Genomic DNA, 27,174 nt, shown 5'->3' with positions numbered 1-27,174 from the left:
GGGCCTTGTGTTTGACACATGTGCTCTAGAGAGCAGGCTAAAAGCTTCATCCCGGCTCCCAGCCTGCTCCTGAGCCTGCCACCTGCTCCTTCTGCAGGGCACGTGGCTCTGGGGTTGTTCAGGACAACCCGGGTCTCCTGGGTCCTTGGGGACCGCGGGGTTTGTGTGAGAGACTGTACGCCTGCTTTCCTGATGAGGTCACTGTTCCTTGGATTATGACCTTGCTTCCCTTGGCCTGAGCAAGCAGCAGGAATGCCTTGGAGTGGGGTTTGTTTGTGAAACAGTAACTCCCTGCCTAGTTACGCCCGAGCCGGCCCGCTTGCCTCCAAACCCCGACCTCTCTCCCCCAAGGTCTTCAGTCTTCAGTCCTGTGGGTGCAGGTGTCTGTTATCGGCCTCAGAGCTAGAGGCCAGCTTCCTTCCCAGGCCCCAGGGATGTGGCAGGGCCGGTGGCCCCCAGGGCCAGCCTACTTGGTTGGCTTCATCTGAGGGCTAATTTTGCTGGTAGGGAGTGCAGGCAAGAGGCCAGGGCCACATTTGGCAGCGACCAGGCAGCTCCTGGAGAGACTGAGCCGTTGGAATCCACGGTGAAGTCCAAGGATGGTCACCGCCCTCCACTTCCTGCCTGTGAGCCAGGGCCGTTGGCTGTGTGGACCTGGCCCGCAGTGCGGCTGGGCTGCCTCAGGCTTCAGGCTCTGACCCCCCCCCCCCCCCCCACACACACACCACGGGGAGCAGGTAGCCTGGGGCCCTGCCAGCCTGGCGCCACTGTCTGTCAGCCACCCGAGGGCACTGGCTGGGGATGCTGGCCCAGGGCTTTGGAACGATTCTATTTCCAGCCTCTGACTCCCTCTTCAGCCCCCGCTCCTGCTGAGCCACTTCTCCCCACGCCCAGCCCGGCTTCTTTCTGAATGGATGGGATTATCATAACACCATATGTTAGGAAAGCAATTCACAATTTATAAAGTCCTTTTATGCACCAGCTTCTCTTCTGATCTTACATCGGCCTGGGAGGTCCAAGGGCAGGTCCTTTAACCCATGACTCACAGAGGAGGGACAATGGAGGCTCTCTCTCTCTCTCTCTCTCTCTCTCTCTCTCTCTCTCTCACACACACACACACACACACACACACACACACACACACACACACACGGCAAGCCTATAAGTCGGTGTGGGGCTGAGACTTAGAAACTTGGCTTCCTGCCTTGAGTCTGGTGCTCACCCCACCAGCCTTCGTGTCCAGGTGCGCTTGTGTACGGCACCAGCGAGTGGGATCCCGCAGGACAGGACCCCCTGGGGTGGCTGTTTCCTGTCTTCTTCAAGGAGGACATTTACTTCCAGGGAGCGCTGCCAGGCTGGGCAGAATCCTGAGCTCTGCCCAGAGTCTGATGTGAGCAAACGCTGGCTGATTTGAAGCGAGACCTCTCTCCGAAGAGGGCCCGGGCCCAGATGCTCAGAGAGCAGAAAACACAGTGTGCTTTGCTGTGGCTGGAGTCCGAAACGTTGCTCAGCACTTGGCCAGAGTCCCGGCTGCCCCTCCCTCTTTGGGGCTGGGCAGGATCCAGGCCCCCTGCCCTTCCTGGAAAAGCACAGGCCCCTCTTCATCCAACCGGCAAAGGCCTGGCTGCTCGCCTCCTAGGGAAGGAGTTTGGCTTCATGCAACCTGTGCTCTGAGGGGCCAGCCCAGGGCTGGGGACTCCCGAGGTCTCCTGGAGTGAGGGGTGTGGAAAAGGAAGAGCTTCTCTCCTTGGCTTCTCTTCAGCCCCCGACAGGGCAAGGAGTCAGGTCAGCACAGGCCAGCTGCCCTGCCAGTGGTCTGTGTGTGGCACATCACATTCCTTCTGCTTCCACTCCCTGGGCTGCACACACCTTCCCCCAACCTATCTGACCCCTCCCAACAAAGGATATTAATAGATATGAATCTCATTTCAGGTTTAAAGTAGTCCCCCTCCTCCCCTCCATCCTTTTTTTTTTTTTTTTTTTTTTTTTTTCTAGGCACATGGCCTTGTCTGAAGAATGAGATCTCTCTCCCCAGGCCCTGTAGTGATGCATTTTCCAAAAACCTCTCAACAGAGGCTGACATTCTTATAAGAAAGTAAAAACGAAATGCAATTCGCATCCTGAGGAGATTCATCTTTTTTGACTGTGTTTTTCCTTGCTTGTCCCTCAGTCTCTGCCAATTTGAAGTCAAGGTGTCACGTGGTTCCTTTTAAAATTGGGCTCTGGCTGCTGCTGCTGCTTTTCCTACCCACTGCCCATCTGCCTGCTCTAACGGCAACCAAGTACCGGGCGGGGGAGAGGGGGCTGCCACAGAGAGCGCTCAAGTAAGAACTGAAATATTTGACTGAACGTGGTCCTCACAGAGGCGATTTTATTACCCTACATGTCCCGGAAACCCTGTTGCCTCTGGTGCTAGGAGACTCCAGGCTCCGGCATTCTCAGATGGCCCTCTGTAGCTAGCCCTGGCACTTTCTGCAAGTGGCTGTGACATGAGTCATAGTGAGCCGTCTCTGGGGAGGCTAGCCAGGAGGTGAGCACAGAGGGAAATCACTGCATCTTCCCTTGCCCAGGAGGCCAGGCTGGGGATGGCCACGGGGCCTCCTGGGGCTTGTGGTAGGGAGGAAGGGATCAGCATCAGCCAGAAGGAGGATGAACTCAGAGAGGACAGGCCAGGCCAGACCAGGCCCCATCAGAAATGGTCCTTGTGTTGCATGCTGGGGAGGGCCTGTAATATCAGAACCAGCTATGGCCGTAGGTAAAGGAACAATGAGATCCAGATGCATGATTCTGTCCATGTGGGAAAGTCTTCTCTCTCATGCAAGGAGGGAGCCTCAGGCACAAACAACGCACGTTTTATTTTTATTTGAATTGGCCAATAAAAATGTTCTGTACATGGTAAACACTTCACCATGAAATATTTAAAGTAAAAATAAATAAGTTACTTCCATCCTACAGGCATCTCCAGCTGCCACATACAAATAGAGGACATCAGCTGTAAAGTAAATACGTTAACATAAATAGTCTTAGGATACTCTCTGATTGATGGGGTCAGTTTAAATCACCTGCTGAAATCATTCTACCAAAGCAAGGTATTGTTAATTCCACCAGACTATGCCATTTCAGGAAACATCAGCACTCAACATTTGACTTTTAATTGTTTTTTTTTTCTATTGAAAAACTGCACATAAAAGAACAGAGAATTCATGCAATCATGCCAAATGTTCCTCAAAACCCACGTTGATGATACTCTGGATCGGGTGTTTGCCCTACGAAGTAAATATATAGTGATCTGTGATGGAAAAGCCTTCCTCGTCAAGAGGAAATAAATGTGACGCCAGGAAGAGTAAGAACCATCATGTTTACAGGTGCCGCAAACACCAAGCTCTTACGTTTACACAGAAATCACATGTATTAGAATGACTCACAAGGAAGACAGAAGAATCACCTGCTTCCTTCCTTGGAGGTCTTTAAAATGGGTTGGGACAATTTTATTTTGGTGTGGTTTTGCTTAAACATGGAGATATAAGCTTATGATCTTCCAAAGTCACTGTAAGACCAGGGGCTTAAGCTATTCTAAGAAGGAACGGCCCTTGTGTTTTTTTTTTACCTTCGAGGGAAGTTCCTTTTGTGCATCCTAGGCTGGGGGATTGGGTAGTGAGGGAGGGTGATGGGATGTGTTTGTACCAGGTACTTGCAGAGGTAAATGTGTTCATGAGGCTCCATTCCAATCCAGCGTTCTCCCTCCGTGCAGTGACCTTTGTTTTGCATGTGTGAAGGTCGCCTTTAGTCGGCCTCAAAGGCGCTGTTGGTCGCTCCCACGTACTCAGCCTTCTTCTTATGCCTCACCCACATTTTCCGGAGGATGCTGGGGATGCCGCAGGACACACTTCCTGTCAGCGGCAGGGAGGCTTCTGCTCCCTGGGGAAGGGTTGGGTACTCTTCAGTCATCTTCTTGAGATGCCTGGATCTAAAGAAAAGCCAGGGGGTGTCGGGAGGACAGTCACTTCCCTGAGCCAGACTTCCACGTGTTGCCCTGAAGAAGCATATGGTAGCCTGAGCTCTTATTCCTCCTCTGCTCACACAGCCTGTGACCTGGAGGGAGGGTCGCTGTTGGGCCCCATGCAGGAATGACACCCCCTGGGGGATCCTCCAATAGGATGAGGGGGGGAGGTGGCCTTCGCTATGCTGGTTTATGGGGCTCAAGTTCTGCTCTTGTCCCAAGTGCCACTTGCTCTCATCACCCCCCTGCCCCCCACATCTCCACATGAATAATTTTGCTGACTGGGTTTCCCAGAGCATTGGCTATTGGGTTGAATTCTGCCCATCCACCCCAACCCCCCACCTCCCCCCAGGTACTGTGTGATGTCAGGCAAGTGACTTAACCTCAACCAGCCTCAGTGTCCTCATGCACAAAGTGGGGATGATTTCATCTAACTCCTGGGGCTTTTGTGAGGAGGAAAATGAGAAAATAAACCATCTGAAGTGTGTAGGCCTCCATAATGTTTCCTCCTCACTTTCTTTCCTTATGAGAAAGAAATGGCCTTACTTATCAATAGCCAGGGCCCAGGAGCAAACTGCGATGAGAATGTCTGAGCTTGGAGAAAAGAATTCGTTTAGTACCTTTGCAGGGCGGCTCTGTGGGTTGGTAAGGTTGCCTCTGTTGCAATTGTAGTAATTTTTTACTGGTTGGCTCCAGCAGCCACCAAAAGCCATTGTTGTTGAGGACAATTGGCTTCTAGGACTTACGCAGTCCAAACAATTATCTCAGTTTCCAACACTCAGGTCCCAATAGGTTGAGTGGCTTGGCTTTTATAATTCTCCTCGGATGGCTTTCTTTCATCTAGAAGGGTTCGGAATTGGCCTGTTTCCCCATGGGCTCCCACAGCGTTCAAGGTGTGCTCCACTGGATTGATATCTTAGTCCACGGCCCCCCACACATCTGCCTCTAACACGGTCCCGAGTATGTGCCTTTCCAACTCCTAAACTGTGAGTCTCTTGAAAAAAAAATGATAGCAATGGTTTATGCTAAGCTCTTTATCCATCATCTCATTCAATTCTCACAATACTCTTCCAGAGGGGTACATCCCCAGATTTTGTTTGCCTTTTAAAAAAAAATTTTTTTTTTTTAAAATAAATGAGGACAGGGAGGTTTGAATAACTTGCCTGAAGTCACAGCAAGGCAGGGGTGTGCCAGGCAAGCGGAAGCACTTGACTGCCACCTGCAGCATGGAGGATGGTGGTAGGGACACAAATGGACAAGGTGAACTGAGTTTAAGGCTCCTGCCCACCACCTTCTTAGCGTACCATTGAATATCCTCTGGATCGGATATTTGCCCTACGAAGTAAATATTGTATATAGCGCTCTGCTGGCCCCTGGATTACAGGTACCAGTAACGTGGGGGTGATAAATTTGGTTAGAAACCTTTGACTTTATGTACTTTTTTTTACCTTTGAACAAGGGCCATGAACCCAACTCAGGAGGCATTTCTGACCTCAGCCTGCCTAGGGGAGGCTCTGAATATGGCCTGTGATTACATTTATCTAATTAACCCCTAGTCCTCCAAATGACAGTTCTCCAAGCCTAAAGACTGGCGTTAATGAAGTGGAAACCCTCAGACAGGCTTCGCCTTCATCCTGGAGAAACAGTTACCCAGGGTTATTGTCCTCATTAAGGGGACATGTGCAGCTGGCATGGGTCTCGTGTGAGCATCTCGAGAGTCTGTCAGTCAGGCCACCTGTTCCTCTTCTGCCGCAGGGCCCGGCAGGTGGGGCGCCCTGCGGGCAGCGGGCTGGGAGGCGCGGCACTTACCCTCTTGTCCGAACAGCTCTGTTGTCAGAGCCGCTGGGAGCGGCCGCCTCCAGGACAGCTGTGGGGGCCTTCACTGAGATCCGGGCCACTGGAGGCATCTGGGTTGTGAGGAAGGGGAAGAGAATGTGAGGGTGTAGCCATGGTCCCAACTCCGGCAAGACAGGAGCCACTGAAAGGGGAATGAATGGCTACAAGGAACCACCTTGAACCCAGGGCAGTAGTCTTTACACCCGGGTGGGCAACAGACTCCCCTGGAGGGCTTGTGAGCACCGTGCCGGGCCCACCCGGGTAGCGGTCCAGTGGGTGTGATGTGGGCTTGAGCATGTGCGTTTCTAACAAGTTCCTAGGTGCTATTAGTCCCAGGACCCCAATTTGAGAAGACACTTGAGCGAGAGCAATTCATTTTTTACCTGAGAACTCTATTCTCAGGCTCCCATTGTTGTCAACTCCTGCAGGTTCTTGCTTTGAAGTATGGCCCAGATTCCCGCCATCCTTTCCATCTCCTCTGCTGCAGCCTTCAGGGCCAATCACCTTGGGGCCTCCTTGTTTCCAACCATTCCCCAGACCCCTCCTGGATTTGCAGGGCCTCCCATGGCGGGGTAGACTGAGGCCAACGCTGCACCTGCTCTTCAGGGCTCTGCAGAGCCAGCTCCACCTCCTCTATGCAGCTCCACCTTCTGCCACCTCCCAGCTCCGCCTTCTGTCAACCCCATGGGTGTCAGCAGTTCCAGTCCCAGCAGGGCCACTCCTGCCTTCCCCAATGCTCACCCCCAACTCCTCATCTTCACTGGGCCTTTCCTTCCCTCTCTGGGCAGAGCCTCATCCCTGCCTGCCCTTCAAGCTCACTTCCTCCAGGAAGCCTGCCATCTGGCTGGTGGCCCATGTTGATTGCTCTCAGTCTTTACACCCCCACAGCACTGCATACCACCAGTTCTCAGTCCTTACACCCCCACAGCACTGCATACCATGGTTCATACGTTTGTCCAGTTTCCTAGTCTCCAGAAAGGTCACATAGCATGTGGCAGGGCCTGGGACGTCAGCCTTTGGTGGCCCTATGCATCTTCCCTAACGGAGGTGGTGAGTGCTCAAGAAACATTTGTGAAGTAAAAATTAATGGGTGGCCTAACCTGGACTAAGCCCAGAGTCTGCTCTGTCAATGGTCATACGCGCTGTGCTTTGTTCCTCCACCCCGTGACCCACTGAAGGCACAAGGTCACCGTATTCTGGGAACAGCCGAGAGATTCCAGGTTGAGGACACCCTGATTCACCTCCCCCTTCTCTCCTGAGCCGGCCAGAGGTTGTGGGCAGAGTTACTGTGCCACCTTGTGGCCTCCAGGGAGCTCTCCCTCCCCATGATGCCAACAGACCTGGGAACAGATACCCACTCACCTTCCTCCCCACTGTCCTTAGTCCCATTTCAGTGTGGAATCCGGTTTAGTCATGCGAGCTCTGAATTGCTCTCCAGTCTTTGATGAGCTACGGGACCCCAGCCCCACTGTCTCAGGCCCAGAGGAAAGGGCCAAGCATGCTGCCTCTGTCCTCTGCATTATTATTGCCCCCCCCCTCCCCCTTTGTAACTGGGTCCCCATCACCACCCTCTCCCATCCCAACCTGCTCTGGCCTCTCAGCTGCAGCTACTGTCCGAGCCCAGCCCCAGACCTGGGGGCCGGTGATCCAGGCTATGAGCCCGCTCTTCCTAGTAATGTCAGCTTTCCCCTGGGCTTGGCTGAGCCCAACTGTTCGAGCTGTCACAGCCTGACAGCTCCCCCCTGTAGCAATAGCCCAGACATCCTGTTTCCCTTGGTACTAGGTTGAGACAGGGGGCTCTTGACAAAAATGGCTTGTCCCATCCCTGCCCGTTGTGTGGTTTTCCTAGGACAGGGTGGCTTAGATGAGATACTCAGGTTAGATTTCCTCTCAGACCAGGAGCGAAGTTCTCACCTCTCCATACTATTTGTTCCATGAGGACAAGAGGCTGGGCCAGACAGTCTGTCAGATGTTTTGTCCTCAGATGGCACAGTCCACGAATCTTGGGGGCTGATACTCATTAAGCACAGGCTGCTCGAGCCAACCTCGCCTCCAGCCATGACCTCACCCCCTACTGTGCTACCCAGAGGGTGCCCATGTTCATGCCCACAGGGAGATGCAGGAGACGTATTTTTTTCAGGGTGACTCTGAGCTAGACCTGGATATGTGCCACCCGATGGTCCCCCTTCATGACAGGACAAGCTTTCCAGAATGTGGGACGGCAGGCAACAGAGGGCTCTCAGGTCCCCCAGGTATGTCTCAGAAGGGCCACATCGTCTGAGGTCATGCCCTCCTGGGGCACCTCACATGCTCTGACAGGGCGAGAAGGAAACAAAGCCCCGGGCATGAGGACCTAACTCGGGACAACCCAAATGGGAAACACTTGCCCCAGAGCTCCCACTGGGAGGGGTCATGCCTGTGTGGCAGTGCCTGAGCCTGCCACCCTTCTCCTGCAGGTATTGGTCCCTTCTGCACATTGCTTTTCATCCTGAGATGACTGCTGTTCGGAGTTTTCATGAAGCTTGAGCCCTCTCACATCACTTTCCCCTGTAGCTGTTGCCCTTGGGAATTAGTCAGGCATGTCCATCTGGCAGGGGCCAGCATAAACATGTTTCTCTCCCTCCCTCCCCACCCATGTTTGAAATGTACGCTAGGTAACACCTTCTGTTTTCCTAAGGGGTTGAATTTTTGGCAAGGAAGAACCCCCGGCATGCTTTTCTATACAACCCTCAGAACTGGCCCAAAGGATACGGGCCTCTCATCTTAGCACGGAGAGGGCACCACTGGCACAGCAACCCAGGCTGAGAGACTCACCAAAGCCTTTCCGTAGGGCCGACTCCCACGCAGATTGGATGATTTGGGCTCAGCAGGCCCCACTGCAAAGGTGAATGAAAGACATGTCACCCAGGGCACTCTGTCCTGTCCCCCGTGGGTCTGCATCAATGATCAAAGTCAGGAATTTCTTCCTTTTTCAAAAAAGTTATCTTTTATATGTACTATTTTAAAATTATAGTTTACATTCATTATTATTCCGTATTAGTTTCATATGTACAACACAGTGGTCACCAGAGGACACATCCTGGAAGGCCTTGGGCAGGGTATTGGGTGGTTGCAGGTGGCAAGGATGCAGTGTTCAACGTAGAGGAATGGCATCAGCAGATTTCTGCTTCGAAGGACCCTTCTGATAGCCTCTGGGAGGGAGGGGAACTGAAGGTCAGGGTTGGCTGTTACACACAAGGGATGGTGAAGGGACACCGAGTCCAGGCAGCCTGAGGTTCCAAAAGGGAGAGATGAGCCATATCTAAGAGCTGACACTGTCAGTGTGGGAAGTGGGGGGTAGAATGGGGTGGGGAAAGAAAGGAGTGTTAGGAAAAACACCCAGTGGCTTGCTGGAAGGATGCACAGTGGCCCCAGCTGAGAAAGGAAGAGAGGTTTGAACAAGGAGGATGAGTTCTGTTGATTCTGAGGTGCCTCAGGACACCGTGGGGGAGAGGTTCCATGGTTGACCAGATCTCCCAGGCTCAGGAGGTGGGGTGTCCCTCTCCAGACTCCTGAGGCTCACCTGCTCAAGGTCTCATGGTGAGAGCATTTGTCAGCTGGGCCTCTGCCTTCAGAGTCCCCACAATTTCCAAGATTCCTCAGGGAATCTTGCTCTCATGTGAGAAGGCTGTAACATCCAGGAGCCTCCACTGTAGCTCAGAAAAGAAACAAGTCCCGGATCTGAGATCCCTGGAGACTCACCTCCTCTGACAGATCTTAAGATGGTAGTTTATGACGAGTCTTTGCCCGAGGCCGGTGCCAAGCCCTCCTGTGGAGAGCATTGGGTCTGGCTTTGGTTCAGAAACCCTCCCTCTCTCTCACCCCCTCTAGAATCTATCAGATTCGGGAGCTGAAGGTTGAATCAACGCCAGCTCAATCTTGTGTTTTTTTTCCTTCTGAACCTGACTAGCACATTCCCTGCATGAGCTGAGTGTCACATGTTAGGCAGATTCTCTCCATTTCACAACTTAACTGTTCTCCTCTTTCTGAATAAAACACTGACTTGGGCTGTCCAAGCTTCCATAAGCTACTTAGAAAAGAAGGAAAGTGTCCCCTAATACAAGACAGCTGGGAAGACATTATTCTCCGGGGGAGGAGATCTGAGATTTAATCTCGGTTCCATTGCTAACGAGAAGTGTGACCCTGGGTAGGTCACACGGTTTCCATGGTTTCATTTTCCTCTTCTGTAAGTTGGCAGGGATGGGTGCAATAGATCAGTGCTTCTCTGCCTTCAGTGCACATTAGCATCGCCTGGGGGAGGGGATTGTTGTTAAAACACAGATTGCTGGGCCCCACCCCAGAATTTCTGATTCAATCTCTAGGGTGGGACCCAACGTTTGCATTTCTAGCAGGTTCCCCGATGATTCAGCTGTTCTGAAGATCCCACTTTGAGGACCATCCACTAAATCATCTCTAAACCCTTGCTAATCAATTTATTGTCCTCAGGCCAAAATCCTCAGCATCATTAGAAGCATAAAATCTGGGGCCTTACTCAGCCTTACAGAATTGGAATTTGCATAACAACAAGGTTCTCAGGTGATTCTTTTGCACATTAATTTGAGAAACATGGCTCTAAATTCACTTTATGATTTTGTAGTGCAGTTTTTCTCTTTCTACACACATACTGCACCCACCCACCACCCACCTATATATAGACACAGAGAAAAATTGATCTCCTCTTAATTTGCAAGGCAGATTGTGGTTTTCCGAATGCTTTCATTCTACAGACATATGTAGGTATGTAATTACTTCACTAGAGAATACAGATGCTTAATGCATTTCTATAGTGGAATCATAAAAAAAGAAAAAGAAAAAGATCAGGGTGTTAAATAAAAGAAGCCTTAGAGAAGATGGAATAGGTGAAGGGACATACTCAATTAAGTCTTATTTTAGTTCTTGTAACATATAAAATTATTGACACACGAAGGCTTTGAGAAAGACATCCCAGACATTCCATTATATCTCTTTGGAGTTAAAATACAAATAACTGCAGGCTGTGGGCATGACAGAAATAACCTAACCCAGCAAGTAAAGGCAAAATACCATCACAGACCTCAGTGAGCTAGAGGACGATGCCCATTGGACTGCTTGAGGGGGAAGCCATTTATAAACAGTGTGAAAGGTATGACTATACTGTTTCCAGCTTTCAAAACAAATTTGTTCCTGAAATATATTTTTTTATTGATTTTTTCAGAGAGGAAGGGAGAGAGATAGAGAGCCAGAAACAATGATCAGTTGTCTCCTGCCCCCCCCCCCCCCCCCACACACACACACACTGGGGATGTGCCTGCAACCAAGGTACATGCCCTGGACCAGAATCGAACCCGGGACCCTTCAGTCCTCAGGCCGACGCTCTATCCACTGAGCCAAACCAGCCTCGGCTATCCCTGAATTTATTTTTTTTATAGATTGTTGAAATAGCCTCAGTAATGTATAGATGGTGAGATCAAATGTAAGATGGTGAGATCTTGAGACAGTGGTTGACGAAGAGCCTGCATAAGGACACACTCACTGCCTATAGAATAAATAACGCAGGCTTCTTCTGCTATGGGAGTCATGACTACACTGGCTTTCTCTTCCCAGAACATAAAGACTTTCATCTGAATCCAGCAGGGCTTCCTGTGGAGCACGATGGCAGATGAAAGCATCTTTGCTCACAACACGCACCTGTACAGGCGGAAGGGAGTTGTGTGGGGCTGCTGTCGATGGGGTCTGAGAGCAGGTGCACGCAGAGCGGGAAAGCCTGTGTGGGGGGAAAGCATAGTCCGCACACCGCAGGTGCTCTGCTCACCCGGCGTGACCGAGGGCACTGGGAGTACTAAGTACCACGATGCAGTCAGACAGACCACAAGCTGGGACGCAGACACGGCGGCGGCAGCAGCTCTCAGTGAGCCATTGTTCCCCAGGGAGGTACCCGGCACAGGGTCAGTGCACATACCCGGTCTGGCAGGAGTCTTGGCCGGGTGGGGTCCCTGCTGCCATGAGCTGTGGAGCCGGCTGAACCTGGGGCCCTCGCAGTCTCGGTGGTCACTGCGGCGTGGCAGCAGCTCCAGGGGCCGGGAAGCGTACAGGTCCGACTCAATCACCACCTGCGGAGAGGAGAGATAGTCAGCTTGTTCCCCAAATTATATCTAAGGACCCAGGACTATAGCTTTGCAGATGGACCTTGTACCAACGTGCATGTTTGGGAGTCATTCTTACTCCATTGAGTGCTAGGAACAGTGAGAAAACATGGGAAAACTGCCCAGAAACAGCTTCTTATTGAACTTCAGAACGTCCAGGGGTGCAGGGAAACAAGAGCTTCGGAGGTCTCTCACGAGCAGTCCCATCACCGGGTTAGGATCCTGGGCCATCAGGCCAAAACTCAGGGCTGGTCACCTGCACCCTGGCCTGGCAACAGGACTGGTTGTTTGAAAGAAGGCAAGCCAGCTAAGTGGATGCCCAGTGAGGACAGAAGACCTAGGGAAAATGTGGTGTTTTTCCTTTTTCCGCATCCCACATGGAAAGGAAGAAAGACAGGTTCCTGAGGGGAGGAGCTGGGGATTAAGAAATTAGAGAAAGAGCCGAAACCGGTTTGGCTCAGTGGATAGAGCGTCAACCTGCGGACTGAAAGATCCCAGGTTCAATTCCGGTCCAGGGCATCCCCCAGCGGGGGATGTGCAAGAGGCAGCTGATCGAAGATTCTCTCTCATCGATGTTTCTAACTGTCTAGCCCTCTCTCTTCCTCTCTGTAACAACTCAATAAAATATATATTTTTTAAAAAATTAAAGAAAAAAAGAGACAAGAGGCAGAAATAGATTCAAAGCTGGGTGCCTGGTGGCTTCCTGCCCTCTGGTAGAGAGACAGTCACGCCCACCACAGACAACACTGCACATTGATTGATTTCCAAAAGGGATTATAAGGTCAAAAGGACTTTTGGGTGTGCCCAGATCCTATTCATCAAAATCTGGGTAAGCTCCTTATTTTTTGGTACAAGATTTAGTATATCAAGACCTGGGTGAGTCAAAGTCCTATTTGTTCCTCATTCCCAGCACATTGATAAAGATAAGAAATCAGTACTGATAACAGGATTCTGCCAGTGCCCTCGGGCTCAGCTGATAAGATTTTAAAAGAATGTCCATGTGCCTTCCCAGACAGCTCTCTACCGGAAAAGACTTGGGACCCAACTGTCCGCCAGATTTTTAAATGTTTTATTAAAAATATTTTTATTGATTTCAGAGAAGAAGGGAAAAGGGGTGGGTGGGGGGGGGGGAGAGAGAGAGAGAGAGAGAGAGAGAGAGAGAGAGAGAGAGAGAGAGAGAGAGGATTAAAGAATCACTGACCAGGAATTGAAACGTGACCTCCTGTTTCGTAGGCTGATGCGCTCAACCACTAAGCCACGCCGGCCAGGCCAGCCCCCAGTTCTGACACTTTGTGGTGATGTCGGAAGGGGATATCCCTGCTTGCCTTGCTGTCTTGCGGCAGAGTAAGGGCCTGTCACTAGTAGAAATTTTAATAGCACAGATTGCTTTTTTAGTTCATGTCACTTACAGGGGTGGGCAAAAGTAGGTGTGTTCTATGTGGGAAAACTACAAATTAATAAACAACAAGAATAAACTCTGCGTTTCACATACTCACAACTGTAAACCTACTTTTGCCCATTCCTGTATCTATCTACTGTGCCTGAGAACAGTTCATGTCTCCCAAGAGGAAAATAAGGGCAGCTGACACTCTTTGCCTCAGTTTACCACAGATAGTCCTTTGCTTAGAAGATTTATATATCCCAAATTTGATCTTCTCTAGGGTAGGCAGTGAACTCTGTTAGGGCCCATGCTAGGACCCAGACTTATCCATTCTGACAGCCTGGTTTATTTTCCGGTCTGTAGGACACAGTCTGGGCTTTCTGCTGCTGACACTGCTGGTGGTCTTAGAACACACTGAACTGAGAGAGGGCTCTTTACATCCTGAGTGCACAGTAAGATGGGGAACTGGCAGCAGGGGGTGGGATGTCATAACAGGGAGTTAGAAGGACAGGTGAGACTTAGGTGATGGAGCATCATCATGATTTGGGGCTGATGGAATCCATAGCAATGCTCTAGCCCAGCGTTTTTCAACCGCTGTTCCGCGGCACACTAGTGTGCCGCGAGATGTTGCCTGGTGTGCCGTAGGTGCAGACAAGACAAGAATTTTATAATTTTTCACTATTTTGTTTACTTAATATTTCATAATGAAGTAATTATAAAATACTTTCTTTGTGTTTATTTGATTCCTATTCAAGAGAATTACTTTATATATAGTCAATATAGGCACAGAGTTAAATTTTTTAACATTTTCTAATGGTGGTGTGCCTCGTGATTTTTTTCATGAAACAAGTGTGCCTTTGCCCAAAAAAGGTTGAAAAACACTGCTCTAGCCCAACGCCCTCATTTTACACATCGGGAAACTGCCGTCCAGAGAGGCATGTGCCTTCAAGGTCACGGGTCTGTAAGGGGCAGAGCCTGGACAAGAACTATAGTTTTATGATTCCTGAGTGCTCTTTGTCAGACTCACAGAAGCACTTCCATCCAGATAAGAATTTTCCAGTGCAATTGATTGCTCAGTGCATTTTGGAAAATCAGCAGATCACCAGACAAATTCTTCCTCCGCAAGGTTAAAATCTGGGGAGAACGTGACATTTGTAATCTCATTTCTCCATCTTTCCTGGATGGTGCCCAGATGCTTATTAGGAAGGGGCTGTGAATCACAGAGACAGGGCCTCCATTGCACGGGGACTCCTAACTGACCCACACCTTCGTGTAAATTCATCTTTTTGAGCTACTCTTATGTTGGTGGCATCAGGTTGATCAGGATGTCAATAAAATTGCCCAAGAATCCAAGGGGGGGGGGGGCGGGGAAGACCAGAGAGACAGCCTAGAGAAGGAACAATATGTGGCTGTGCCCTGGGTCCAGGAAAAAAAAAAAAAAAAAAAAAAAAAAAAAAAAAAAAAAAAAAAAAAAAAAAAAAAGGAACTCCAGAGAGAGGAGAAACTGTAACACCAAGGATGGTTTAGAAAGGAAAAATATATTTGTAAAGGAAGGAACCTGACATCCACATGGTAGCCGAAGGAGAGAGAATAGACACAAATAAGAACTTCAGACAAAGAAAGTCATAAACATCGGAACATTAGAGCAGTTGCAAGATATGAATCATTTTCTCGGGAACTCAAAGGGAGGAAGAGGGCCAATTGGGTGAGGAAATGAGATCAGAGCCAATTCTTTCTTCTTTGGGCCTCCCTTTCTCCATCTTTGGTGGATTAAGAGAGCTTTCCTGTCTTTTCTAATCTGAGTGTTCTGTACAGCTGGGGCTGAATTTTATAAGCAAAGGATGAGTCAGGCTGTGAGTGGAAATCAGGAATTCAGGAGAGAGCTCAAAGGTTAGAGGGCATGAGGAGGCTGTCTCACCTGGAGGAAGTTTATATTTGAAGACAGGACCCTCACTTCTGATTTTTTTTTTTAATCAAAAGCAATTTTTATATGTATTCATATACTCGAGTCATTTTTTTCCCCCTCTGAGAGGGGAAGTCAGAAACCATAAAGGTAGCAGTCTTTCTCAAAAAATTTCCACTCCCAGGAAACCCGAGAGCGCGGTCTACAGTGCCTGGCTGAAGTCAGTTGGCTATTCCAAGAGGCTGTGCCCATGTTTTGCTGGCTTTGTGTATCTCATGTCCACGTGGCTTCACCTTCACGAGTGAGAATTGTCTCCTTTGTTTAGGTTCTCGGTCCCCTGAGAACTTCCTTCTCTGGAGCCCTAGAAAGTACAGTGATTTATTTCCACTGAAAACGTTTTTGTAACCAGTGTTCTGTCCTTACAAAGCCAGTTGATATTGGTATAAGGGGTGATTCAGAACACTGTTTAAGGTTAGACATCCAAGAACTTGGTTGAGCACGAAATATTCCTAATTCCCAAGGGATCGTCCCTGAGTTATGAATGATTTGTGGTTCTCTCAAATCCAAGGTAACGCCAACCTCAAGGCCTTGATGGAAACATCCGGTGGGAAACTTTTCTTAAACTCTGAGCTACCTACAAACAGCTGCTTCCCTTTCTATCCTTGGGTTCACCCACTAAGTCTTAAAAGGCAGGAGCATTTTTCTACTAGTGTGTGGGCTTAAGTTTTCAGGGCCCACGACAACAAAGGGATTTTCCATCCATTGAAATCCCCTTTCTTTCTTACCATATAAAACATTTGAAAAAGTTATTTTAAGGAGATATGCAACTGGCAGAAAAATGAGAAAAAGACATGTGTAAGGAACCTGGAGGTAAAAAACAAAACAAAAATGAAAACCTATAAAAAGATGAATGATATTAAAGAAATGCAAATTAAAACAATAAGATATTTTCACCTCTTACACTGTCAAAGATTAAAACATTGATACCATACAGTATTGGCTCAGGTGTTCTGGTAAAGGTACTTTTAAAACACAGTTGCTTAGCATTTGGCAATGACTATATAATTTTTTTTCAGTGCTCATATACTTTGATCACTTTCTTTTTTAAAAAAAATTACATTTTTATTGATTTTGGAGAGGAAGGAAGAGAGAGAGAGAGAGACAGAAACATCAATGATGAGAGAGAATCACTGATTGGCTGCCTCCTGCACGTGCCCTACTGGATATTGAGCCGGCAACCTGAGCATGTGCCCTTCACCGGAATCACACCTGGGAAGCTTCAGTTCACAGGCCCATTTTCTATCCCTTGAGCCAAACCAGCTAGGGCCTTTTTTTTTTTTTTTTTAATTGAGACATAATTGATATATAAATTGTGTAAGTTTAAGGAGCACATGTGTTGATTTGATAACCCAGAATTTAATACCTATGAATATATCCTTAAAACATTTGCATAAGAAAATAAAAAATATATTCTAGATAGCTAGAAATGGATAGAACTAGAATTTAAGCCCAGGCAGTTTGACTCTTAAGTCTACAGACCTAACTACTGTGTTCTACAGTTCCTTAGGATTTATTAATACTACTATATTTTCTATCTTCATAATGTTTCAATTTTTTAAAATTGATTTTAGAAACAGAGGAAGGGCGAGAGAGAAACACTGATCAATTGACTCCCACTGGGGATCAAACCTGTAACCTGGGTACATGCCCTGACCAAGAATTGAACTTGCCACTTTTTGGTGTACCGGACAATATTCCAATCAACTGAGCCACACCTGCCAGGGCATAATGTTTCATATTTTATATTGGACACATACTGCTCTGGATATTTAAAAAATAATAAATGTACATTGAAACGACAACTAAATCCCATCTCATTCCAAAGACACTTCAATGGAGAATAAGTTTTTAAAAATTGAGATACTTAGAAAATCAAAATGCTGTTCTATGAAAAATTGTGATAGAAATAGAAATTCCAGTATAACTAAGAAGAAACAATTAGGAGTTAAAATAAATCTTTTAAATTAAAGTACAAAGAGGTATTGACAACTTTCATATAAGAAATCTGTAAATAAAATGAGAAATTTACAGCACCAGTACTCTCTAAAGACATGTAAACTACTGGTATAAGGTAATGCATATACTGTACTTAGTAAAGTAGCAAAAGGTAATATAGAACACTAAAGCCAGTGTTGGTGAGGCTGGAGGTAAATGACAAAGCATAGCTGCAAGCCTGGCAATTGTTCAGAATTCCTGGTCATATGTGGCAAAACTGTAAGCAGGAACCATTTTTAAAAAATCACTATTATTTCTCCCCACATAGCTCAGTGTCTCTTACACATAATAGGAATGCAAATATTTGATGGATAGATGAAAGAGTAGATGGATAGACAGATGAAACTATTCTTATCCTTTTACTTGTTAATTCTACTTTGAGGCCTATGCACCAAAGAATTAATCCAAAAAATAGTATTTTGCTGCTATTTATAAAAGCGGGGGAGAAAAATGGAACATTACAAATGCCAATAATAGGAGAATACTTAGGTTAGGGTGCTATACCCACATCATGGATTCCGTTTAAATAAGAAAAAAAATCCACAATAGATACAAAATGAGATTTGCTCTCTGTGTCTGGGAAAAATGGCAGAATTGAGGGTTCCAATTCAGAGCTGTGTCCTGTGTGGTTGACATTTGTCAATTATGTGAAGGTGGAAGAATGCAGCGATAACAAGATGGGCCTGCAGGAAACCTTCCTGTTTATATGGAGAACAGGAGAGAGAGAGAGAGAGGGAAGAAGCTAGACAACGCTTTTTAAATAAAAGTCAATGAAGAGATCAAAACTGAAGTTTCCTTACATTCTTGGTCAAGAGGTGTTGAGAGCTTTTGACTCTTCTTCTGGCTGGACTGGACACTGTGAAGAGAGATAAAGGAATGGTTTTAGAGAACACCCATGAGGCTGACATAGCTACAGCAGTGTTTCCCAAACTTTTGACATATGTGTACCCCTTCTATAATTTTCATAATGCTGAGTATCCCTTGTACTCATGAGAACATAGAATTAGGCACAGCTAAGCATGGTGCAGTGCATATCCCCACCAAACTCCGGTGTAACGTGTACCCCCACCAAACTCTTCCCGTACCCCTGGGGGTATGAGTACCACACTTTGGGAAACACTGAGCTACAGTAACAAAACTGAGAGGGCTTGCACCTGGAGTGAGGGAGGGGCTGAGGACGGGGACTGGGAAGAAGAGGCAGGTTCAATGGCAATTTTAGATGATATTTGGTAGAGTGAACCGACCTACACAGCAGCATTATTCATAATAGCCAAAAGGTGGACACAACCCAAATGTCCGTCACCAGATACGAGTAAATGAATAAAGTGTAGTCTATACATTCAGTAGAATATTATTCTTCCTCAAGAAAACAAAAACAAAAACAAATTGTAATACGTGCTGCAACATAGATGAAACTTGAAGACATTGAGCTGAGTGAAATAAGCCAGACACAAAAGGACAAAGGCTGTATGAGTCCACTATATGAGATACCTGGAGTAATCACATCTATAAAGACAGAAAGTGGAACAGAGGTGAGCAGGGGCTGGGAAATGAGAAATAGAGAGTTATTGTTTAAGGCAGAGATTTCCAACTGGTGTGCCACAAGAACTTTCGAAACATGCTATACATGATTATTTTAGTCAAGAGCAGTAACTTCTTTTCCCTTAGATTGTTAGTGAAAAAATGACAACAGTCATCTGGTGTGAATGCTCCCTCTCTCTCTTTTTATTTTTATTGATTTATTGGGGTGACACTGGTTAACAAAAAACACAGGTTCCAGGTGCATAATTCCACAACATATCATCTGTATACTGTATTGTGTACAATATCCCACTTATCCCCTTCCACTTCCCCTTACCCTCTGTCCTCCTGACAATTACCACATTGTTGTCTGTGTCCATGAGATTTTTCTTCCTTTTAAACATTTATTTTTAGAAGTTTATTCTTTTTTTTTTTTTCTCAATCCCTCCACCCTCCAAGAATGCCCTGTATTGAACCATAAATATATAGGTCATATAATAGAGTTGCATCTTCTCGGTCCCATTGAATAATAAGGTTGCATTTGATTGGTTAATTCTTGGTACCAGAAATCCTTATATACAAACTAGAGGCCCGATGCATGAAATTTGTGCAAGGGGCTCGGCCTTCACAGCCCCAGCTTCACCCAGAAGGTCGTCAGGATGGTTGTTCTACTGCTTGGTCTAATTAACATATTAGCTCTTTATTATATAGGATTTAGGCACCAGATTCTTTAAAAAAAAAAAAAAATATATATATATATATATATATATATATATATATATATATATATTATTGATTTTTTTTTACAGAGAGGAAGAGAGAGGGATAGAGAGTTAGAAACATCTATGAGAGAATCATCGATCAGCTGCCTCCTGCACACTCCCTACTGGGGATGTGCCCACAACCAAGGTACATTTGACTGGAATCGAACCTGGGACCCTTCAGTCCACAGGCTGACGCTCTATCCACTGAGCCAAACTGGTTTTGGTGGCACCAGATTCTTTAAAAAGTCACTTTGGAACAAAAAGGGTAGGTAATTCCTATTATGATTAATTATTATTTTTGTAAATCATTCAAAACTATAGCTATTTTTTGACATATTGGCAAAAATATATATATATTTTTGGAGTGCACAGAATTTTAGTAATTAGTTTATGTGTGCCATGAGAAGAAAAGGTTAAAAATCACTGGTTTAATGGGTACAGAGTTTGTTAGGAATGATGACAAAGTTCTGGAAATGGAGAGTGGTGATAGTTACACTCCAATCTTAATTTCGAATTGCTACAGAACTGTATACTTAAAAATTGTGAAATGGTAAGTTACCTAGTGTGTATATTTTACCACACACATAAAAAGCTTAAAAAAATCAATTAACCACAAAAAAAATTAGTTGAAAAAAGGTGTGCATTTTGTTGAAAATGGAGACACCCAGGCATCTCTCTTCCACGTTACCTCTAGGGTAATTTACTGGGAACCGAAATCCCACCCTGTCACGCCCTGCCTACCTCTGAAATGACCTCTTGCCTCCTGTCAGGTGAGTGACCAGAGGAGCACTGTGCAGCCCTGACACCCACCGCCCAGCGTACAGCCAGCAGCCAGGGCTCCCCACTCCTTTCACTTGGGTGCGGATCTGAACTTGACCGCTTGCTGTTACGAGACTTGAGCGAATTACTCATCCTCTCTAAGCCCTCACGTTCCTCATCTGTAAATTAGGGGTAATAACACCCACCTCCGAGGGCTGCGGTAAGGATTAAATAAACTGATTTGTACTCCTATTATATAAAGCCTTTGGCCTACCACCTGGCAAAGAGTAAGTTCCCAGGTATTAGTAGTGATTGTTATGATTTTCCTCTTTCTCTGTAAGATGAGGGTTGGTGGGAGGAATAGGTGATGACTTGTAGAGACCATAGCATTCCATTAAAGTGTCTCTTTCTGGGTTTTTCTCCATTTCCTCTTTCCCCTATTCCCCTCGCTAACTAACCCTTCCCCATCATTGTGTATCTCCAAGCAGGTTATTTTGAACGCCGTTGGTACTGTTTACCCCAGAATGAAGCCCAGTGTAGTGTGCCTCAGGAAATAGCTGCTGGTATAGCTTCTTGGTAAAACCACAGTTTTTATCTTTTGTATTTACTGTGAATTGTGGCTCTGACGCCTTTCCCTGAAAGGTCTTTCTTTCTCTAGACTAGGGGTGTCGAACTCAATCAGAGAAGGGGCCAAAACCTAAAATCCAGCCTAAATCGCGGGCCGAATGGTTTACTGAACAGTCATAAACTGTCATTGTGATGGAAACGCAGCGCAGTGCAGTGATGACAGCGCAGTGCGGGCCACATTGCAAGGCCTGGCGGGACGGATTTGGCCCGCGGGCCTTGTGTTTGACACATGTGCTCTAGAAAGTAAAAAGACGTACTGTCCTTAGTTACGGACTTGTTTTATGTCCAGTGCCTTTAAACTATTTAAAACACTCCATAATATTTGCTGTGGCCATAAAATACTTAAGTGCCTTTAAAATCCTTTAAGAAATGCCATAACATTTTTGTGAGGTATTAAGATGGCTCAGCTAAAAAAAAAAAAATTAAAATTAAAATAAATCACTATTAGGTTGAACCCAATACATGTGTGTTGGAAAGAGGGATATAATACAACATTAATAAATGCCACAATAGCTATGGCCAGTTTGGGTCGATGGATAGAGCATCAGCCTACAGACTAAAGGCTCCGGGGTTCAATTCTGGTCAAGGGCACATGTCTGGGTTTCGGGCTTGATCTCCAGTAGGAGGCAGCCAATCGGTGGTTCTCTCTCATCATTGATGTTTCTCTCTCCCTCTCTCTTCCTCTCTGAAATCAATAAGAATATATTTAAAAAAAATAAATGTGATAACTCCCCATGAAGTTTTATTAAGTGGATGGCTTATTTGCCAAATCTCATTCACATTCCCAGCAACTCTGTGAGGCGGGTGCTCTTCATTAAAAAAAAAAAAAAAAGTATTTATTGATTTGAGAGAGATTGAAATAAATGTTATTGTTTCACTTATTTATGCATACATTGGCTGATTCTTGTATGTGCCCTGTCCAGGGATGGAACCCACAACCTTGGCATATTGGGACAATGCTGTAACCAACTGAGCTACTCGACGAGGGCATAGATACTCTCCATTTTATAGACGGGGATGCTGCGGGTTGTGGTCACATAGTCGATGGTGGGACAAGGCCTATACTCTTTTTTTTTTTTTTTAAATATATTTTTATTGATTTTTCTTACAGAGAGGAAGAGAGAGAGATAGAGAGCTAGAAACGTCGATGAGAGAGAAACATTGACTAGCTGCCTCTTGCACACCCCCTACTGGGGATGTGCCTGCAACTAAGGTACATGCCCTTGACCGGAATCGAACCGGGGACTGGAATCGAATCCCGGGACCCTTCAGTCCACAGGCCGACGCTCTATCCACTGAGCCAAACCGGCTTCAGCCAAATACTCCTTTTCTAGACAAGGACTTCCTAAGCAGTGAAATGTGCATATATACCGACGAATACGTGGCTTAAAATCATGAGATGGCCGTGAATAAAAACGGCATGAAAGAAATATGGGATTAAATAATTTATCTTTGACCTAACATATTCATTGTTGTAAGTATGGAATAAAAATGGAAATCACGTTGTACGTGATGTATTTAATGGTGCTCACGTTATGCCAGGGGCTGTTCTAGATGCTTCATATAATTTCTCTATATCTCGTACTCGCCCTTCCCACATCATAACCCTGGGAGGTGAGTTCTAGTTCTCCCTTTTACAAAAGTGAAAGTTCAGGCCCAGCGAGGATAAGTAGCCTGCCCTAGGCCACACAGTGCAGAAGAGGTAGCAGTTTTTGGTCACTATGCTAAGCACATGAAGCCAAAGGCCCTATTAAAAAAAAAAAAAAAATATATATATATATATATATATATATATATATATATTATTATTATTATTATTATTTTTTTTTTTTTTACAGAGAGAAAGGGAGAGGGATAGAAAGTTAGAAACATCGATGAGAGAGAAATATCGATCAGCTCCCTCCTGCACATCCCCTACTGGGGATGTGCCCGCAACCAAGGTACATGCCCTTGACTGGAATCTAACCTGGAACCTTTCAGTCTGCAGGCTGATGCTCTATCCACTGAGCCAAACCAATTTTGGCTAAAGGCCCTGTTTTGAATAATTTTATTCATGGGAAGTATGATATTGCTCCTGAACTGCATAATAACTTTTAATTAAAAAGAACCATATGGCTTTGATTTTTTTCTCCCTTTAAACATTTTTTAAATGGAAAAAAAAAGAGAGACAGAAAACAGACATACTAACACTTTCTTCCAATTTGTTTCCTTCTCATATAAAAGTGATAAAAAGTGAGAGGGCAAGTTTAGGTCCCCTCTATCTTCCCTCCCTCCCTAGGGATACTAACATCACCGCGTTTATCCGTATCTTTCCAGCCTATGTTTTCACACCTTTTTCATATGTACCCATAAACAATATATGGCATTGTTTTATATTTCCAACCTTAATCCTTGTTATCATACATATATACATGTTCAGCCTGTTTGTCCCTCCTCCCCCAACATGCTATTTCAAGACTTATGTCCATACACGCAGATTGAGCTCATCGCTGTGGATGACTGTGGAGTATTCCATAGTGTGATGACACCACGTGTTACCCCTTCCCCTCTTCAAGGACACTTAGGTTCTTTTCAGATTTGCCGTGAGAGCATCAGTGCCACCGTGAGCACCTGCATCTGAGGGAGCAGAGGAGCCGCTGGGCCAGAGGGTCCTGGCCACCCTGCCTCTCCACGCACCTTTCAGAGGCTCCAGAGAGAGTGCCAACCCTTGCCTGCGGATTGACCCCAAGCTCCTTTTCTCTCTGGCTCCTTGGCAATAGATGTCTAAAGCTTCCTTTACGTTCCTCTGGCTGTCTGTGGCCAGGCCGAGCGTCTCCCCTACACCCCACCCCCTCCAGCAAGGGCCCTGGGAAGAAGAAGAAGAAAGGAATTGTTTGAACAGGGGTCACACCACCAGCCAACACCCAGCCCGTTTCATTCAAGGCTGACAATGAGGCCAGGGCTCTGACAATGAGGCCAGGGCTCAGCCGGAGCCCCCGGACTGTGCCAGCACGGCAGGGGCTGCGGGGACAGAGCAGGGGCCGCAGGGAAGAGGTCAGAGCTTTGGAGGGGGCAGGGGACCTGTTCCGTCTATAGACACCTGCCAACGTCTGAGCTCTCGCTGGAAGCCCCTCCTTTGACTTGACACCATTGGCCTCAGAGGGCAGAGGGTGGAGGGCTGACAAAGTCACACGTCTGAGTGGCGCTGGTTCCAGGCTAAGTGTGAGACCGTGGCCCTGGGGTCTGGAGGGAGGCCAGCCAGGGTGAGGGCATTATGTGACCACTTCCTTGGACTTTGTGTCCCCGAGGGGATTATTTCTATCTCCCTGCACAGCTAGAAATCGGGTTTGGGAGGCAGCTGGTTCTCATTTCAGGACCCACTTGCTCACCGGAGAAGAGGAAAGGATCTACCTAGCTGCTCAGGGAATTTTGCTTTCATCTCTGCCTCCTCCCACCATGGCTTGCTGTCGCTTTGGTTTGGCGAGGTGGGCTGCAGTATTTTAAAGTGAAACAGGAATATATCACTGCCCTTCTTCCCCCCGCCCCACCTTCCCCTCCCTGGATTGTTTCTCCACGATGGGTGTTTATCCAGGTGCCTCCTTTTCAGAAACAACAACAACAATACATATCATCAAAATCCGAGAAGCGGTCCAGAGACCTAGGATGGGGGGAGGATGGGGGAACCTCAGTAAAACAGCATGTGCCGGCCCCCTCCCTCCAGCACCAGGTGTCTCACGAAGGGAACAGTCAAGGACAAGTTCACTTACCCTTGGAAGGAATCACAGTGGTGAACACTTCTATGTTTTCGTCGCTGCAGCTATAAATCTGATGCATCCTGCCAGCCTTCTCTCCCCTCGCTCGCCTGGGAACCGGAGGGCCTCTCTGTCAACCCCTAGTCGCGAGGTCTCCTAACCCAGTCTGGCTGGGGGATCATTGTGTGCAGGTCCACAAAAGGCAGGCTGGTGCTGTGAGCTCATCTCGTCCCAGTCTTCACGGCAACATTTCCGAATCCCATCTGTCTTTTTTTTTTTTTTTTTTTTTTTTTTTTTAATGAATCCTATTATTGCAAACCTTTGATTGAGCGTGGAGGCTTCAGTCCCCGCCCCGCCAGGATGTAGTTAACATTTTTTACTTTGCCGTGTCTGCCGCAGTAGTGAATTTGAAAGTCTTTTGTGAAGTGATGAAGTGAAATCGCCTACTCTCGGTGAGTGCCAAGCTTGGCTGGAGAATTTCACCGAAAAGGAAACGTGATCTTCAGGAACAGCAATTCTCCTTTTTCTTTCACTTTTTTTTTTTCTTTTTTTTTCTTTTCGCTCAGGAAGAACTGGAGAGTCAATAACTTGTCGCGTATTAATTTGGCTTCCTTCAAAATTTCTATTTTAAGCAAAAGGACTGTTTCTCCACAGCATTTTCGCCTCCCACCCAAGTACACTAAGGCTGACATTTCCAGAGAGCCGTGTGCTTAGCATCTCCTTGTACAACTTCTCAGGTGCTCACAGGACGTGGGATAAGCAGTGTTCCCACACTCAAGGTGCTCAGCTACAGGAAGGCTATATTTTACCCTGTATCTTGCATATATTATACACAAAAATAAGGTTGAAACATGGATGTGTTATGTCCCAACGCACTGTCTTTCATGACACCAGTACAGATTTACTTCTTCATATTGGTAATGATATAATAATATTAACAAAGAGAGTTGGCATTTGTGAAATGCTTGCTAAGAGCTAGGAAGCCTGATAGATAATCTCATTTAATGTCTACAACTACCCAATAAGACTATTTTTGCCACCTTATAGGTGAGAAGAATAGGACATGAAGAAATTGAGTAATCTGCCCAAAATTAAAATACCTAGTTCAGCCAGGCCATTATGGCTCAATGGTTGAGCATTGACTTATGCACCAGGAGGTCGTGGTTTGATTCCTAGTTAGGGCATATGCCCAGGTTTCGGGCTTGATTCCCAAAACCACTGAGCACACCGGCCAGGCTAGCAGCAATTTTAAAAAAAGAAGTCTGGGGTTTGGTTAACCACACACTTCATAAGAGGCAATATTATTTAAAGGGCAGGGACTAAAACACACAAATATGGTTTCAAGGACCTGGTATTAAATAAAATCAAGACCCCTTTGGGGTACTCAGAAGCCAATCAGTTACCTGGATTAATCTCAAAGGATCCAGGCTGGATTAGGCTTTTTCTAAGAAAGCCAAAATTTAATCAAATAGAGCATATTGTACTATGTTTAATGTTTAAGCTTGAAACATATAACTAAATGTGTTAAAGTGAGGAAACACACCCAGAAAAAAAATTTCTAAGTCATTTTTTATCCGTTTGAAATATATTTTAAATAATAAAAATAACACCTACTTATTATAACAAATTCAAAAATTGTAGATGGGTACGTAGAAAAAGTGATACATACTTCCCCAATTCTTGTCTCACTTCCTAAAAGCAATCATTGCTTACAGATTTGTGGGTGTATTGTGCATTTCCAGATTTTTTCATATTATATGAATGTATACAATTAAAAAAAAATAGAAATAGAGTCACACTACATATACACACATACACACATCCATGCACACACTCATGTGTGAATATATAGAGTTCCCAATCTTTAAATAGATGAGCAGAAAACTACATTATACTAATTTATTCATTTCTTTCTTGATAAGCCTATAGCTTACTTCCATTTTTTTAAAAGTAGAAATAACTCTAGCTGGTTTGGCTCTAGTGTATAGAGTGTCAGCCTGTGGACTGACAGGTCCTGGGTTCAATTCCTGTGAAGGGCACATGCACAGGTTTCAGGCTTGATCACCAGTACGGGGCATGCAGGAGGCAGCTGATCAATGATACTCTTTCTTCACTGATGTTTCTATCTTTCTCACCCTCTCCCCTTCTCTCTGAATATCAAGAAAAATATGTTTAAAAAAATAAAAATAGAAATAATGGTGCAAAGTACACCATTATAACATCTTTATGTATGTCATGTAATATTTAATTCGCTACATTTATACAATAGTTGTGGGAGTGTGGATCATAGCTTATGCATGCTTAACATTTTGAGGGCCCTAGCTGGTTTGACTCAGTGAATACAGCATTGGCCTGAGGACTGAAGGGTCTTAGGTTTGATTCCAGTCAAGGGCACATGTGTGGGTTTCAGGCTCAATCCCCAGTTGGGGGTGTGCA

The 27,174-nt window shown here is 46.1% G+C and overlaps 1 protein-coding gene across 1 annotated transcript; it reads right to left on the bottom strand.

Moving 5' to 3' along the window:
* Positions 1 to 2,846: 2,846 nt before the first annotated feature.
* VXN (vexin) lies at positions 2,847 to 25,526 on the bottom strand. Its single transcript, XM_036437085.2, has 6 exons — positions 24,754 to 25,526; positions 18,137 to 18,192; positions 11,814 to 11,964; positions 8,651 to 8,712; positions 5,810 to 5,907; positions 2,847 to 3,967 (listed from the first exon to the last, which is right to left on the bottom strand). The coding sequence occupies exons 1-6, from the start codon at positions 24,818 to 24,820 to the stop codon at positions 3,784 to 3,786; spliced, it is 618 nt and encodes a 205-aa protein (XP_036292978.1). The 5' UTR covers positions 24,821 to 25,526; the 3' UTR covers positions 2,847 to 3,783.
* Between the last annotated feature and the right edge of the window lie 1,648 nt (positions 25,527 to 27,174).

The sequence above is a fragment of the Pipistrellus kuhlii genome, unplaced genomic scaffold, assembly GCF_014108245.1.
Source record: "Pipistrellus kuhlii isolate mPipKuh1 unplaced genomic scaffold, mPipKuh1.p scaffold_m20_p_14, whole genome shotgun sequence".
In the NCBI taxonomy this organism is placed as follows: Eukaryota; Metazoa; Chordata; class Mammalia; order Chiroptera; family Vespertilionidae; genus Pipistrellus; species Pipistrellus kuhlii.
The sequence above is the reverse complement of the archived record's forward strand: the minus strand, read 5'-3'. Positions and strand labels throughout refer to the sequence as shown.